We start from the raw sequence: 16,774 nt of genomic DNA on the forward strand, positions 1-16,774 counted from the left end.
CTCACCAGGGTACAAATCACTTTCAAGGAAGTGGAGAAAAGAAAAACAGAAAGATAACCATTTTAAGACATATTGCTACAGTCTGACCTGTAAAAGAACTTTTGTGTCAACAAGATGTTCCATAGCAGTGTTAAAAACCAAATTCAAAATTTAAAGTAAATTTTAAAGATCTTATTGGCTTTATTCAATGAGCCATTAATTGGGCATCATCTAAGAAACAGAAAGGAGCTCCAAAAAGCTGTACAAAATGAGTCACTGTAACTAGAAGAAGGTAGGACAAGGAAGTTACTAGCAGAGAGTAGATTGTTTGTGGTGAGGTCACCTCCCTTTAGGGGACAGCAAAGGTCTATCATGCAGTGAGGTCTATTACGTCACTAGCGCTGACCGCGTAATTCCAGTTTAAGATTCCACTCATGAGAGAGGTTGAAACTGCAACTAAATTATGTAGTATGTCTTGGTTCCTGATGTGGGTTAGCACAAGTGATTTTGGGTCTGTTGTCTCTTTCATAAAGGCATAAAAACTATACTTCTATCTCTTGCTCCTTGTTCCCTATTCTCCCCAACATCATTGGATAACTGCACTATTGTTATTCCATATTCCAGGCAGCTAATAATGAAACAACCTAGTGTCAGCCATCTGGTTCTTAAGGGAGAGTTCTCCTTATGAAGTACCATCTTTCCTGCCTTTGATTTCCTATTTTTCCCCTAGGAGAGTTAGGACCAGACTTTTGACTTCTTAGATGCAGTTCTCTGACTGCCTGGAGAAATTCAGGGGAGAATTTTTGTGATTTACAAGGTATTTACAAAGAATTTTTTTATTTTTATTGAGTTCCTTAATCCAACCTACTCTACTAGCTCCCATATTTTATACCCAGGAAGAGTCTGAGGAGTCCTCATCATAAGAAAAGAGTTTTTTTTAGCTATGAGATTTTTTCCCTCTTATCTGGAAGTCTTGGGGTCATGGCTCTCATTCTGACATTCTCCTGTTCTTATCCTCGTCTGGATTGTAACAACGAGGTACCAATGGCGAAGTCACAGGCTCCCTGTAGCTTGCCTCTAACCTTAGTTTCATATCGAACTGCATTTTTTATACCTAAACACTCTTGGTCATTTCCAAGGTACTTTCAATTCCACCTAGTTTAATTCATAAATGTGTTTTAAGCACAGATTACTAGAATTCACAAAGATGCATTAGGTAGTACTGTTCTCAAGATCTTGACAGGTAGTGTCTCTAGAATAGGACAGGAGAGATACGGAGGTAAAATATAAACCACAGGAGTGTTCAGGAAGTGAAGAATAGTTACATTGAGGGAAGGCCATATATCATATTAATTCCACGCATTGGATTTGGGGTAAAACAGACCAGGGTTGCATCCTGGCTCTGCTACTTATTAGCGATGGGACTTTGGCATTAATAATAGCAACATCCTGGGGTGCCTGGGTGGCTCTTAATCTCAGCTCAGGTAATGATCTCACAGTTTGTGGAATCGAGCCCCAGGGAGCAGGGGGAGATTGCTTGCCCCAGGGAGCAGGGGGAGATTGCTTGGAATTTTCTCTTCCTTTCTTTCTGCCACCGCCCCCCCCCTCCCGCGCACAAGCACGAGTTTGCTCCTCAAAAAAATAAAAATACAATACAATACAATAAAAGCAACATCCATTTTTAAGGATTATTTTGAGCTATGCATGTAATATGTGTAAGCCAGTACATGAGCTATAGTAAATGGGCAAGAGTGTGTATGGTAACCACATTAAGCATTTGATTCTTTTTAAAAGTTTGACTGTTACGAAAACTTGGGTGGGAGTGATAGGTGGAATATGAAGACTAGGATAAACTTACAGACAGACTGAGAAGGAGCCTTGACGAAGGGGAGTTTGAGGATTTGTGAAAGACAGGAAAACTAACGGTGGAGGAGATGAGGTTTAGCGCACAAATTGGGAGAGAACTTTAGCTTTCTGTGGCAGGAAATAAATGGAAAAAGAAACATGCACGTGGCAGTGCAGTTGGTTAAATCAAGAAAATAATGCACCCTAGAAAAGATCAAATTAATTTAAAGATCAAACATTCAGAAAAGGAGGTGGATTAGGAGAACAGTAATGAAGAATTGAGGGAAACGACCTAGATTAAGGAAAATTTCTTTAAATCTTTTTTTTTTCTTTTTTTTAACTCTCTAATCCTTTTAAACAGTAAGCCTGAGCCAGGGCAGGTCCCGCTTTTGCCGCCTGTAAGGAGGCCGGACCATATGCGCTCGCGGAACCTAAGCGCAGCGGCTGCGGCGCCAGCCGGGCCCGTTTCCCAGGAGGACGCCGGGTCGCTTTTGTCGGCGCCCGGGAGCTGGGTAAAATCTAAGAACTCTTGCTACTTCCGGTTCTCTGTCTTGCTTCTTGTTGCTGCGTATCCGCACCCCGAAGTAGACATGTCGGGGTTCAGCCCGGAGCTCATCGACTACCTGGAAGGGAAGATCTCCTTTGAGGAGTTCGAAAGGCGGAGAGAAGAGAGAAAAACCCGTGAGAAGAAAGTGAGTCGATGGCTAGGCCAGGATGTCCGTCACTGTCTTGTCGCCCTAAAAAGCTAGATGTGGGGGACCCAGATGACCCCATTCGCTGTGATGGAGCGGGCCGAGAATTCCTAGCAGCTCCTTCCCCTTCTTACCTAAATCCGGGTTCTCACCTCTCATGTCTGTGCTAAGCTCCTTTTAAGAAATTTCTCCCACCAAAAAGCTTGTTTCGGTTGTAAACCCCCCCCCCTTCTCCTTTATTCCCCCTCCTCCCCTACCCCGTCAGAGTTTCTGATTCTAGTACTAGTTTTGCCGCTAATTCTTTTTGTGTGCAGGTGAGTAACTCACCTCTCTTCTTTAGGCCTCAGTTTATTTCTAAACCGAGGGGTTGGAGCTCCCGTGTTTCAGGAGTCTCCCAGTGGTGTGATGTACTCTTCCTCAAGAAAGCGAATTTTCTTTTCTGATAATAAAATCTTCACTCACATATTTTTCATACTTTAGAATATATGAACTTTACATATCCTCTCACTTATATGAAGTCCAGGGAAAACAAATGTAATCGCACCCTTTGAAATTGATTGGTGGATTTGTTCCTAATTTATACAACTAATAATGACCCATCTCTTTTCATTTAAGAAGCTAGGATATAATGTGTAGATTCATGAAGTAATCCAGAAGTATTAAATTACTGTTTTACAAGTGGCTGATTCAGACAGTTTTGAGGGATGAGACTTAAGTACTATGAAATGCTTTGACAGTTTTCAGACTTGTGCAGAGCTCAAGTTTTACAGAAATAGAAAATGAGGCAAATGCCCTGTTCCCAACTGGAGAAAACTAAATGTGCATTATTTTTGGAAATGATTAATTAATTTTCAATCACAGAGTGCTCAGGAAAAAGCAAAGTTATCAGTTGAAGAAAATCCACATGACGCTGAAGTTCCATCATCCTCGGGAATTGACTCCACCAAATCGCAGGACAGTGAGGTCAATGAAGGTATGTTAAAGTCATTTGCTATTTGCATACATGTTAAGAATACCTAATAATTTAAAGAAAACATTTTTCCATTGCAGTGGTCTGTTGTTGATTACCTGGTTTATCAGTAGCATAATAATAGTGCATGGCATATAATAGGTGCTCGATAAATATTTGTTGAGGTTTTGAATACCATTGGTGATGGTTAGTTTTGTGGGTTATTTTTGTGGAAAAGTATTTCAAATTGACATCAGTATTTGGGAGGCTTTTTAGCGTCATTGGTTTTTAAATTGGCCCTTTTGGTTACTAGTGACTTCCAGACTATACTCCCCCGAATTGTAATGGTTTATACTTCTAAACAAAGTGGCTTCCAAACCACTGTGTTAGTTACAGGAGATAAGATTAAAAATGCCAGTGGGGAAGTCCAGTTAGCTGCCCTAGGCGGGTCCTCACACACAGTAGAGGTCTCTCTGTATGCTGCCTCATTCTCAGATCCAGTCCTCAGCTCTGCAAGTGCAGCTGCTAGATTTGGTTAGTCCCAACTAACTAAAGCCATCAGAGGCTAAGGGATCAACTAATATGCAAAATCATTTCCCGTGATTGATACACCTTCCTAGTGAACAGAATACTGTTAATAGTTCATAGTATCCATTAACTCATGCCAAGTTGTGTGGGATCCTGAACTGTCCGTTAGAATGTCACTTTGTATATAGTATCTAAAATGAGAACTAAATTAAACATTTGAGTTCTAGGGGGTAGAGGAGAGGCTGGATCTTTTACCTGTGAACAGCTCTCCTTATGTAATGTTTACATACTAACTGGGTAGACAGAAAATAAGCTCCTTGGACCAAGTGGAGAAGAAAGGGCAAAGAGGAGAGCAAATTGGGGTTATATGTAATATATATATATTATATTATATATATTTATATAATATATATATAAACTTTTAACTACTTCGTTGGAGCTTTTCTAAAATATGTTATATGTCTCTGCTTTAATAGAAAATTGGCTTCAGACTTAACCATTACTTGGTCATTTAAGGTTATCATTATGAACTTGTAAAAATCACTGTTCTATAGTGGCATCCTCAGGTAAAAATGAATTCTATCATATTATTTTGTTCCTGAAATGATAATACTATTTTAATTTTAATAGTGGCATCTATTAAGTTTTTACTGTATCCTGGGCATTATTCTAAGTACATGTATATAAAAACTCACCTCATCCTTAGGGTAAGCCTATAAGGCAGACATTATTATTGTACTTTATTTATCTACCTATTGAAATGGTACAACCACTATTTATGTATGTTTGTGTGTATGTATGTATGTATGTAAGCTCTATGCTCAGCGTGGGGCTTGAACTCACAACCCCAAGATCAAGAGTTGCATGCTCTTTCCAACTAAGCCAGCCAGGTGCCCTGTCAGACATTATTATTTAAATTTTTTAAAATCTTTATTACTTCTTTTTTAATGTTTATTTATTTTAGAGAGACAGTGCAAGTGGGGGAGGGACAGAGAGAGAGGGAGACACAGAATCTGAAGCAGGCTTCAGGCTCTGAGCTGTCAGCACAAAGCCTGACACGAGGCATGAACTCATGAACTGCGAAGTTGTGACCTGAGCCGAAGTCAGACTCATCAACCAACTGAGCTACCCAGGTGCCCCTAATCTTTATTTATTTTTGAAAGAGAGAGAGAGAGAGAGAGAGAGAGAGACAGTGTGTGAGTGGGGAAGGAACAGAGAGAGAGAGACACACACACAGAATCTGAAGCAGGCTCCAGGCTCCAGGCTATCAGCACAGAGCCTGATGTAGGATTCGAACTCATGGACTGTGAGATCATGACCTAAGCTGTAGCTGGACACTTAACTGACTGAACCACCCAGTTTCCCCGTCAGACATTATTATTAACCTCTTTTACAAATGAGGAAACTGAGATTCAGTATTTTTCTTTCATTTTCCCAATTAGGCAGAGCTAGATTATTTCAATCTACTTTTTGGTAAAAGACGCAATTTATACATCATCATTCAGTAATTTACCCAAGGTTACACATTTAGTGATAATTGGAGATGAAGTTTGAAATCAGACAGCTTGACTCTTAGAGGCCTTATCTTTAATCACTATGCCTGCCACCTGGTTCTGTACCACCAGTAGGTCTATGTCTTACAATTCTTTTTATTTTTTTTCCCTCTCTGCTTTTAAGTGTTACTATGTGCACTTCTGATTTACCATTTAATTTTCCTATATATCTTAATGAGGCCTAAAGGGTGAGTCAGCAGTTCCTACAGAGTAAAATACATGACTTTGTGACAACTTCCTTTGGGTTGTGTTTTGGAATGTTTGTTGTCTACTTTTATTTTCATAAAATACTGGATTTTTTTTTTCCTTTTGATTACTGAGTGTTTGTTCTAATAGGTTTTTGTTTGCTTGTTGGCAACCTCCATGTGTCTTTCTTCAGGAGAAACGTCAGATGGAGTCAGTAAATCAGTTCACAAGGTCTTTGCTTCCATGCTGGGAGAGAATGAAGATGATGAGGAGGAAGAGGAAGAGGAAGAAGAGGAGGAAGAAGAAACACCTGAGCAACCCACTGCTGGCGATGTGTTTGTATTGGAGATGGTTCTCAATCGTGAAACCAAGAAAATGATGAAAGTAAATATTTATTTTAGTCTTTATAAACAGAATGTAAAACTGTAACATATTAATTGAAAAAGAAATCTTTAAATGACTTGTATATTCAGAAAGAATCCAGGTTGTAAGAAAGGAAATAATTATGAGACAACTGTTACTGGTTTCTTTTTTTTTTTTTTTTAATTTATTTTGAGAGAGAGAGTGAGAGGGAGAGAGAGAGAGCCTGTAAATACAAGCAGGGGAGGGGCAGAAAGAGAGGTTCTCAAGCAGGCCCATGAGATCATGACCTGAGCCAAAACCAAGAGTCAGACCCTTAACCAAATGAGCCACCCACTTTCTTATGTTTCATCTTAGAAATTTATAAAATATAAAACCTTAATTATTGCATGTGTCAAAATGTACTATAGTTTTATTATTAAAAGATCATATTATAACTTTTTTAGGAGTGCCTCGGTGGCTCAGTCAGTAGAGCATCTGGCTTCGGCTCAGTTCATGATCTCATGGTTTGTGGGTTCGAGCCCCACGTCGGGCTCTGTGCTGACAGCCCAGAGCCCGGAGCCTGCTTCGGATTCTGTGTCTCCCTTTCTCTCTGACCCTCCCCTGCTCATTCTGTCTCTCTCTCTGTCTCTTAAAAAAAATTTTTTTAAAAAGATCCATATTATGACTTTTTCACCAATTTTATTCTGAGTAGATAAATTGGAAGGAAGAAGAATCTTCAGTAAGTTATTTTATAGAAAGTTTACCGGCACATAAATCCATTTTGCAGCATCAGGTTCTATGTTTATTATTATTCTAATTAGTAATTAGTAATTCTTAACCACTGCTTGCTTTATAGATTTCACTGTGGTTTGAACTTTCTATTGTAGGAAGTTTGTTTTTATTTTTTGTTTTAGTTTTTTGAGGTGTTCCTTTTTAGAGAATGTTATAGAATATTTTTTTCTTCTTGAGATTAGTTTTAGCCTTTTTCCTGAAATACGGACTTCAATAATAATGGGTCTGAATTATATCATTTGGTCCTTAGTTCTCAATTTAGAATATTGAAAAGTTTTAAAGGGAAATTTCAGTTTCATTATGTTCTACATTTATTAATTTGGTTGGAATTGAAATCTAAGACACTACTATATTTTAGTCTAAATGTCATTTTTTTCTGTTTAGGAGAAAAGGCCTCGAAGTAAACTTCCCAGAGCTCTGAGGGGTCTCATGGGTGAAGCCAACATCCGCTTTGCTCGAGGAGAACGGGAAGAGGCCATACTGATGTGCATGGAAATCATAAGACAAGGTGTTTTCTGTGGGGGGTTATTGACAATAGCAGTTTAACAGTGTGTCTTAAAACAATTGGAGGAGCACTTCACTGTACTCTTTGGAAAAAATATTCCAAAGCTTGGAGATGGTTGCGATAACAGTGATTTGCCACCTTTCATAGTCAGTAGAAATCATTACCAAGAAAATGAAAGTCATAGAGTAGGACTTAATGAAATATTAATATTGATTGAACTCACAGCCTTTTTGTTTGTTTCTTAATGTTTCATTTTGGGGTTTTAGACTTTTGTAGCATTAGTCTTTTTTAAATATGACACATTGGGTTAAAACCATTTAAAAAGTGTGCTTTTTGTTTGTTTGTTTCTTTCTTTCTTTTTCCAGATTAGACAGCTAGATTATTTTAACTTACTTTTTTGGTAAAAGACACAATTTATACATATCATCTTTCATTAAACTGAAAATCTTGGGCATATGGAAGGATATCTTCAGAAGTGACTTTTTGACTAATCACTTATATTTATCATTTTGGTTTCCTGATATGTTGCCAAATGATGACCTGCATAGTGGCTTTGGTAGTTGTAATACAGTGCACTGTTAATTTATCCATTCAGTATTTTGGCATTTCATTTTATCTGGGCAGGAGTCCTTTCAGAGGTCTTTTTTTTTTTCTCATTTTTTTCATCATAATAAGTGTACTCTTTAATCCCTATACCCTCTTACCCGAAGCCCCTGACCCACCTCCCTTCTGGTAACCATCAGTTTGTTCTCTACAGTTAAGAGTCTGTTCTTTGGTTTCTCTCTCTCTCTCTCTCTCTCTCTCTCTCTGTCCCTTACTCATTTGTTTTGTTTCTTAAATTCCACATATGTGTGAAATCATATGGTATTTGTCTTTCTCTATTTCACCTAGCATTATACTCTCTAGCTCTATCCATGTTGCAAATAGCAAGATTTCATTATTTTTTATGGCCAAATAATATTCCATTGTGTGTATATACACACACACATACTCACACACCATCTTTTTTATCCAGTCATCTATCAATGGACATTTGGGCTGCTTCCATGGTTTGGCTGTTATAAATAATGTTGCTATAAACTTTGAGGTGCATGTATCCCTTTGAATCAGTGTTTTTATATTTTTTGGGTTAATACACAGTAGTATGATTACTAAGTCATAGGATAGTTCTGTTTTTATTTTATTTTTAAAGTTCATTTATTTATTTTGAGAGAATGGGGAAGGGGCAGAAAGCAAATCCCAAGCAGGCACTGCACTGTCAACATAGAGCCTAATGCAGTGCTTGAATTCATGAACTGTGAAATCATGACCTGAGTTGAAATCAAGAGTCAGATGCTTAACTGACTGAGCCCCCCAAACACCCCATCTATCTATCTATCTATTTATTTATTTATTTACTTACTTACTTATTTAGTGTTTGTTTATTTTTGAGAGAGAGAGAGAGACAGAGTGCAAACAGGGGAGGGACAGAGAAAGGGAGACACTGAATCTGAAGCAGACTCAAGGCTCTGAGCTGTCAGCACAGACCCCTATATAGGGCTTGAACTCACAAACTGAAATCATGACCTGAGCCAAAGTTGAACACTTACCTGACTGAGCCACCCAGGTGCCCCTGTTATCAGTTCTTTGTTTTAGATACTAACCTTTTATCAGTTATGTCATTTGCAAATATCTTCTCCCATTCAGTAGGTTGCCTTTAGTTCTGTTGATTATTTTCCTTCGCTGTGCAGCTTTTTACTTTGCTGTAGTCCCAATAGTTTGTTTTTGCTTTTATTTCCCTTGCCTCAGAAGATGTATCTAGAAAAATGTTGCTACAGCTGATATCAGAGAGGTTACTGCCTGAGCTTTAAAGATTTTAATGGTTTCAGGTCTCACATTTAGGTGTTTAATCCATTTTGAGTTTATTTTTGCATATGATGAAAGAACATGACCAATTTCATTCTTTTGCATGTAGCTTTCTAGTTTTCCTGGTACCATTTGTTGAGGAGACTGTCTTTCTCCCGCTGTATGTTTATTCCTCCTTTGTTGAAGATTATTTGACCATATTATTGTATCTTTATTTCTGGGTTTTCTCTCCTATTCAGTTGATCTGTGTGTCTGTTTTTATGCAGCTATCATACTGTTTTAATTACTGGTGCTTTGTAATATAACTTGAAACCTGAAATTGTAATAGCTCCAGTTTTGTTTTTCTTTTTCAAGATTGCTTTGGCCATTTGAGGTCTTTTGTGGTTCCATATGAATTTCAGGATTGTTTGTTTTAGTTCTATGAAAAACGCTATTGCTATTTTTTTTTAAGTTTATTTATTTTGAGAGAGCTAATGAGTCAGGGAGGGGCAGAGAGAGAGGGAGAGAGAATTGCAAGCAGGCTCTGTGCTAAGCAGGGTTTGATCCCGCAGCTGCAAGACCGATGCAGGGTTTGATCCCGCAGCTGCAAGATCATGACCTGAGCCAATATCAAGAGTTGGTTGCCCAACCAACTGAGCCACCCAGGTGCCTGCACCCCACTTTTTTTTTTAAGTAAGCTCTACACAGATTGGGGAAATTTTCAGCTGTTATAACTTCAAATAAAATTTCTGCTCCCTTGCCCGTCTCTTCTGAGATCTCTATAACGCGCATGTTATTATAGTTGATGGAGTCACTGAGTTTCCTAATACTTCCCAATTTGCATAATTTTCTTTCCTATCCTTTGCTCAGCTGGGTTACTTTGCATTACTGTGTCTTCCAGGTCATTAATTTATTCTTCTGCTTTATCTAGCCTGATATTTATTCCATCAAGTGTATTTAAATTTCATTTATTGTGTTCTTGATCTGTGATTGGTTCTTTTTTATCTCTGTGTTAAGGGTCTCACTGATGCCTTCCACTCTTTTCTCAAGTCCTGTGAGTATCTTTATGATCATTACTTTAAATTCTCTATCAAGCATATTACTTGTATCCATTTTGTTTTGGTCTCTTGCTGTGGTTTGGTCCTATACTGTGATTTGGAAGATACTTCTCTGACTCTTCATATTGTCTGACTTTCTGTGTCTGTTTCTCTGTGTTAGGACAATCAGCTACTTCTCTTACTCTTAATGATAACATCCTTATGAGGAAGAGGGTTTATAGTGCCCTGCAGCCCAGTGTCCCCTGTTCCCCAGGGCCTCGTGCTTATGGGATTGTCTCCTGTACATGTTGTGTGTGCTCTGTTGTTGAATCTTGGTCTCTTTTTCTTCCAGTCCAGTTGTCTACAGAGGCTTTCTTTGCCTATTGTGGGCAGTGTTCGGTCTCCAGCAGAACGGGGTTGCATTTTAACAAGTGTGCAGTGGTCTGCTTGCAAAATGAGACCTGCCATCACTGTAGCTGCTGCATTTGAAGTCCCACACTTCTTGCAATTTGGTGTCTGTGGTTTGCACTGGTCTTCTGGGGGAGGGGCCTGCAGCCATGACTCAGGCAAGCTTGGCTTGGTGGATCTGCCAAAGTGCAGGGGGGGCAGGGCTTGCTTTAAACAAGTTAGGTTGCAAGTGTTGGTTCCTGCAGGTGGCTGTTTATGCTGGGGTAGGAGAGTAGGGAAATGGCGCTTGCCAGCTCCTTTGTTCCTGGAGGGGTCTCCCTGTGATCCCTGTCTCTCCAGGCCATGCTCTGAGATGAACAAAGCACTGTCCCTCCCACCTGCCCCTGGGGTCTTTCAAGCTGCTGGTCCTGCACGGTATCTGCATGGCCTGTGTGTTGTGCTATCTAAGGGTAGGGACTCTGCTAATGTCTTCTCGGTCTCCTAAGAGCCGGGCTGGTGGATTTTTAAAATTCCAGACTTTCAGTCCCCTTGGTTATAAGAACTCAAGGAAATTTGGCCCCTCTTGCTTTCAAAGGCAAATATGGGATTCATCCTCCCCATTTGTGGGTTTTCAGTGTGAAGGTCCCTTCTTTGTACCACTGGCTTCCTTTCTGTTGCAGACAGCCCTATTTGTCTCCTAGACTGTGTCTTTGCGCTTCATGCCTTCTTCATTGTGGCCTCGTCTATACCTTTTACTGTGGTGTTTGTTTGGCCAGTCTTCAGATCAATTTCTGGATTATTTATGCTGATATCAGTGTTATCTGGTTGCTTCATGGGATGAAGTGGGGTTAGGGTCCGCCTACTCTACCATCTTCCCAGCCAACTTTGGAGCTCCTGCTGGCTCAGTCAATAGAACACATAACTCTTGATCTTGGAGTTGTGAATTTAAGGCCCACATTGGACGTAGAGTTTACTTAAAAAAAAAAAAATTCCTGGGTTGCTTATTAGGATAATTTGAGGTCACTGCTTTTTCTTTTCTATCTGAGAAACAAGATTAACCACACTTTTTTCCTGAGAATATTTTGTTTGGTTCCTACTTTGCAATATTATCTTTTCCTTTATATCAGTTTATGGTTAGTTGTTTATTTTTGACAATAATATTTTTACTTTAATCCCTTTTGATCTTAGAATTTCATTTCAGAAACATTTCAGAAACGCAGATTAACTATTCACTTTGAAATCCTATATTTAGGTGTAGTCTAGCTGTCCTCGGTTCATTCGTTCCATACCCTGGTGGTTGCTGGATCATGAATATTCAACACTGATGTGCTGATGCTTATTGGGATGAACTTGCTGAGTTATTAAGCCATGTTTAGCCTCTTAGCAAAGGGGGATTTTCATGAGGGGCACATGGTGGAGAGTAGAGTTTTTCATGAAATGACACATTCTGAATTCCATCAAGTAGTTTGTATAGTTCTGCTAGAGTGTTTAAAAGAGTTTAATTATTTAAAAAAGGATCCATAATTTGAACCACAGGATTGCATCATCTCATGCCTTTTTCCTCAGTCAGTAGAATTTGTTTTTTTGATTCATTATAGCTCCTCTGGCTTATGAGCCATTCTCTACCCTTGCCATGATATATGAGGACCAAGGTGACATGGAGAAATCTCTGCAGTTTGAATTGATTGCTGCACATTTAAATCCCAGTGACACTGAAGAATGGGTTAGACTGGCGGAGATGTCTCTGGAACAAGATAATATTAAGCAGGCTATTTTTTGCTACACAAAAGGTAATTAAAATGTTTTTCTTATTTTGTTTAATAAAATGTTACATAATAGATTTTTTTGATAATTATACTTGCTACTTTGGGGCAATGTTAGTGGATATCCATTTATTCCTTATATTCTGTCATCCCAGGGTTAAGTATTTGGGGCCTGTCTGCTTTCATGTTTATCAGCAACTTATTATTGTGAACTAATATAGCACAAAAATTGGTAGAGCACTACCTTCAGTTTCCTACTGAGATCATTGTTGGTTCTCATTGTTGGCTGAGGGTTAACATCACACTACAGTTACCAAATGAAGATTAATTTAGAGATTCGGGTTCTGTCTGGTCTTAGAGTAAACCTCGCTGAGAGTTCCTGTGAAGGTAAATTTGTTCCAGAATAACCCACTTAGTTCTGTTAGACATTAGAGTGTTTATTTAATTTTCTGAAAAGAGGATTGGTCACACCCAAGTGTCATGACCCCTTTTTGTGATAAATCCATAATTTATATTCTCTTTTTTCTTCTTAGCTCTTAAATATGAACCTACTAATGTCCGTTATCTGTGGGAGCGATCAAGCCTCTATGAACAGATGGGAGATCATAAAATGGCAATGGATGGTTATAGGCGTATTTTAAACCTTTTATCTCCGTCTGATGGAGAACGTTTTATGCAGTTAACTAGAGATATGGCAAAGTAAGTTTGGAGTGAGGTATATATAGATGTTCCTAATAATCATCTTATTTTACAAGTCAAAGCACATATTTGAAGTAGAACACATTTTTTATTGAGGTTCAAAGAAGTGTTTTATTTCTTATATCTTATATTGTGCTTAAATATAGAGGTGGGTTTTTTTTTTCAGTACTTTTCTGTTTCCAAGTCAACTGTGTGATTACTTAGAAAAATTTGTATATACATTTCCTTCGAGTGTTCTGAAGTTTAAAAATGGGACCTGTTCTAAAAAGATGATTAGGTTCTTAGGTTTCCATAACTTAGTTGATGTACATTTGCAGTAGTATTAAATTATTTTTTGTAAATATTGTTTGTGATCTGGGGTTTTCTATAATCATTCTATCTGTAGTCAGTACTAGAATAACATCTTAAGACAAAAAGTTTTCTTTTAGTTGACACATGGTACTGACTGTGGTATAGATTTTATTTTTAAAAAATCCCATTTGCAATGACATGGATGGAACTGGAGTATATTAATGGTAAGTGAAATAAGTCAGACAGGGAAAGACAAGTACCATATGATTTCACTCATGTGGAATGTAAGAAACAAAACAGATCAACAAAGAAGAAGGGGAAAAAAAGAGAGGGAAGCAAACCATAAGAGACGATAGAGAACAAACAGGGTTGATGGAGGGAAGTTGGTGGGGGATGGGTGAGGTGGGGGATGAGTGTTAAGGAGGCACTTGTTGTGTTGAGCACTGGGTGTTATATGTGTGATGAATCACTAAATTCTACTCCGAAACTAGTATTATACTATATGTTAACTAACTAGGATTTATATAAAATTTTGAAAATAAAAAAATAAAATATTATATGCTACTGTAGTTCTCTGATATGCTGTACATCAAAGCAAAGCAGGAAACGTTTTGGCTAAATAATGTCTAGTTGTCAGCTCTCTTTTCCAGGGGTATCTGTAAATACTATTTCAGTCTAGGATCAACCATCTTGATCTGGTTATTGCAATAATCTCTGGAAGGGGTAGTAGCTTGGACCAGGATAAAAGTATAGCAGGTGATGAGAAGTAATCAAATTCTGGATATATTTTGAAAGTTTAACTCAGGATTTTCTTTCATTTTTTTCTTTTAATATTTTTAATGTTTATTTACTTTGAGAGAGAGGCAGAGCACCAGCCAGTGAGGGGCAGAGAGAGAGAGAGGGAGACACAGAAATGGAAGCAGGCTCCAGGCTCTGAGCTGTCAGAACAAAGCCTAATGCAGGGCTTGAACTCATGAACTACGAGATCATGACCTGAGCTGAAGTCAGATGCTTAACTGACTGGCCATCCAGGTGCCCCTGAGCTCAGGAGTTTCTGATATGAGATGGTGTGAGTGAAAGAGAGAGAAATGCACACACAGACAGCGGAAGGATTCTGAGGACTAATCCCCGAGGCACTCCAGTGTTCAGAAGTCAGGAAAATAAGGAGGACGCAGCAGAGAGACTGAAAGGAAATGGGCACTGAAGTAGGAAGAAACTAAGAGAACATAATATTCAAGAAATGTATTGAAAAAAGCCCTTCAAGGAGGAGGGATGATCATCTGTGTGAAATAGTCCAAATAGAGCATGTAAAATGAAGACTGAGTATTGACATTGCAGATGCATTTGGGCTTCCTGGAGGATTGCCAGCTCTGGAGAAATTTATAAGGGGAGCAGAGGAATGAGAGGATACTCAGAATGGGTTGTAGGGGAAAGAGATAATTTTTAAGTTTGGAAAAATTAGAATGTATTTGTATTCAGATGGTATCAGCCACAATTGAGGAACACATTGAAGACTCATGACAGAGTGAACAGTTGCTTGATTAATGTCCTTGAGTAGGTAGAGAGAATGGGATATAGCCAGGGGTTTGCCTTATAGGTGGAGAATGTGGAATATCTGGCCATGAGTATGTGTGAGTAGGAAGATGTACTCCCAGTACGGAGTATGTGGGATGTCATGATCTGGTTCTCTGCAAACTAAGAAGGGGGATCATCAGTTGAGAGTGGGGATCAGAGAGTTTTGAGGTTTGAAGGGAGAGAAGTTGAGAAACGGTAGTCTAGGTCCTTGGGACCTTGCTTTAGCATTTGTATCACCTGGGAGCCTGTCATAAATGTAGAATCTCAGCCTTACTCCAGCTCTACTGAGTCAGAATATGCCTTTTTATAAGATAACCAGTTACTTTGTATGCACATTCAAGTTTGAGAAGTACTGGGCAAGGCAACTAGCAAGACTGCTGACCGCACCATGGGCCAACTTGAGTCTAGTGATCATTATTAGTTTAGAGTGAGTCCAGTCAGCATGGTCAGCTGGACAGGTGGTTGTGAAGAGTAGGCATATTTGGATTAACAAGGGTTGGGGTTTTATCAGATGACTTTATGAGAAGGGACCGAAGGACAGGAGAAGTGAGGAGATGTGCGAGGGAGTAAATACAGTGTTGGTGATCTATGGAGAAGGACGAAAGTGAAGACGAGGCTGCAGGACAGTGAAATAGGTAGATCAGTGCTTTGTTGATCCCACTGAGAAGGAAGAGTTGTTGGAAATGGGTGATTTGGAGAATGAGCTGGAATGATAGGAGGTAGCTTTTGGAGAGCTTGACATGACAGCATTGTTATACTGACGCCCATTTCCTCTGGATTAGCTGTGATTATGGTTTTAAAGAAAAGTTTTTTCTCCTCTCTGATTTTAAGAAAATGAAAATCAGTTAATTGTTAGATGGCCTTAAGCAAGGATATGAGTTTTATAATTTGAATTAAGTGAGTATTCACCCATTTTATCATTTATATTTTCAGGAGTTACTATGAAGCCAATGATGTTACTTCAGCTATTAATATAATTGAAGAAGCTTTCTCAAAACATCAGAGTCTTGTTTCCATGGAAGATGTAAATGTAGCAGCTGAACTGTATATTTCTAACAAACAGTATGACAGAGCTTTGGAGGTAGGAACATGTAATGTGTTTCTCTCTTAGATTTTGGGCACATTTCTGCATCTTAGAAATTCTTACAAGTTGACAGTTCCTCACTTTAGTTATATATATTAAATTACTTATGTACTAAATTATATTTTTAAAGTGTATATGGAAACAGATTTCTAGATTCTATAGTAATTCCATATGAAATATAAAGTATAGTTACATATTAAAGTATAATTTACCTAATGAAGCTTTTGCCATTATCACAGGTGTAGCAGGACTGAGCAGCCAGACTAACTGCTAGGATTCCATTCCTATGGTGTTGGGAACTGTAGTTTGGTTTGATATAGAGAAATTATGTATCTTTCATTAAACATTTAGTTAATATGATATAAAAATGTTAATATATCACAGTGGTTCCTTATTTTAAAGAGATTTGTTGTTGCTTTTTATAGTTCATGTATAGGTTGTAAGGACTATTTGAATTAACCATATAAATTTTTGCATTGTGAAAAGGTTTTTCGTACATATCTATTATATCATTTCCTTTTTTCCCCCATTCTTTTAGGTAATAACAGATTTTTCTGGAATTGTGCTGGAAAAAAAAACTACAGAGGAAGGCACTTCAGAAGAGAATAAAGGCTGTAGGTTCTTCTGCGTAGAGTATATACATAATCCTTTCTTTTTTTTAATGTGGCATTTAGAAATTGATAGTTAATGGTCTCATAACAAGTTGTCCCAGAAGCATTTTTTTCTTTACAGAGATTTCATAC

The 16,774-nt window shown here is 38.3% G+C and overlaps 1 protein-coding gene across 3 annotated transcripts in view; it reads left to right on the plus strand.

Moving 5' to 3' along the window:
- Positions 1–2,368: 2,368 nt before the first annotated feature.
- Positions 2,369–16,774, plus strand: part of GTF3C3 (general transcription factor IIIC subunit 3) — a 36,464-nt gene continuing 22,058 nt past the window's right edge. For all 3 annotated transcript variants that reach the window (XM_029934172.1, XM_029934174.1, XM_029934173.1), the window contains exons 1-8: positions 2,369–2,516; positions 3,378–3,489; positions 5,926–6,116; positions 7,251–7,374; positions 12,218–12,409; positions 12,916–13,081; positions 15,881–16,028; positions 16,570–16,645. In XM_029934172.1, the coding sequence (XP_029790032.1) occupies positions 2,415–2,516; positions 3,378–3,489; positions 5,926–6,116; positions 7,251–7,374; positions 12,218–12,409; positions 12,916–13,081; positions 15,881–16,028; positions 16,570–16,645 (1,111 nt within the window). In that variant the 5' untranslated portion in view covers positions 2,369–2,414. The remainder of the gene's footprint in view (positions 2,517–3,377; positions 3,490–5,925; positions 6,117–7,250; positions 7,375–12,217; positions 12,410–12,915; positions 13,082–15,880; positions 16,029–16,569; positions 16,646–16,774) is intronic.

Source organism: Suricata suricatta, chromosome 3 (genome assembly GCF_006229205.1).
Source record: "Suricata suricatta isolate VVHF042 chromosome 3, meerkat_22Aug2017_6uvM2_HiC, whole genome shotgun sequence".
Lineage (NCBI taxonomy): Eukaryota > Metazoa > Chordata > Mammalia > Carnivora > Herpestidae > Suricata > Suricata suricatta.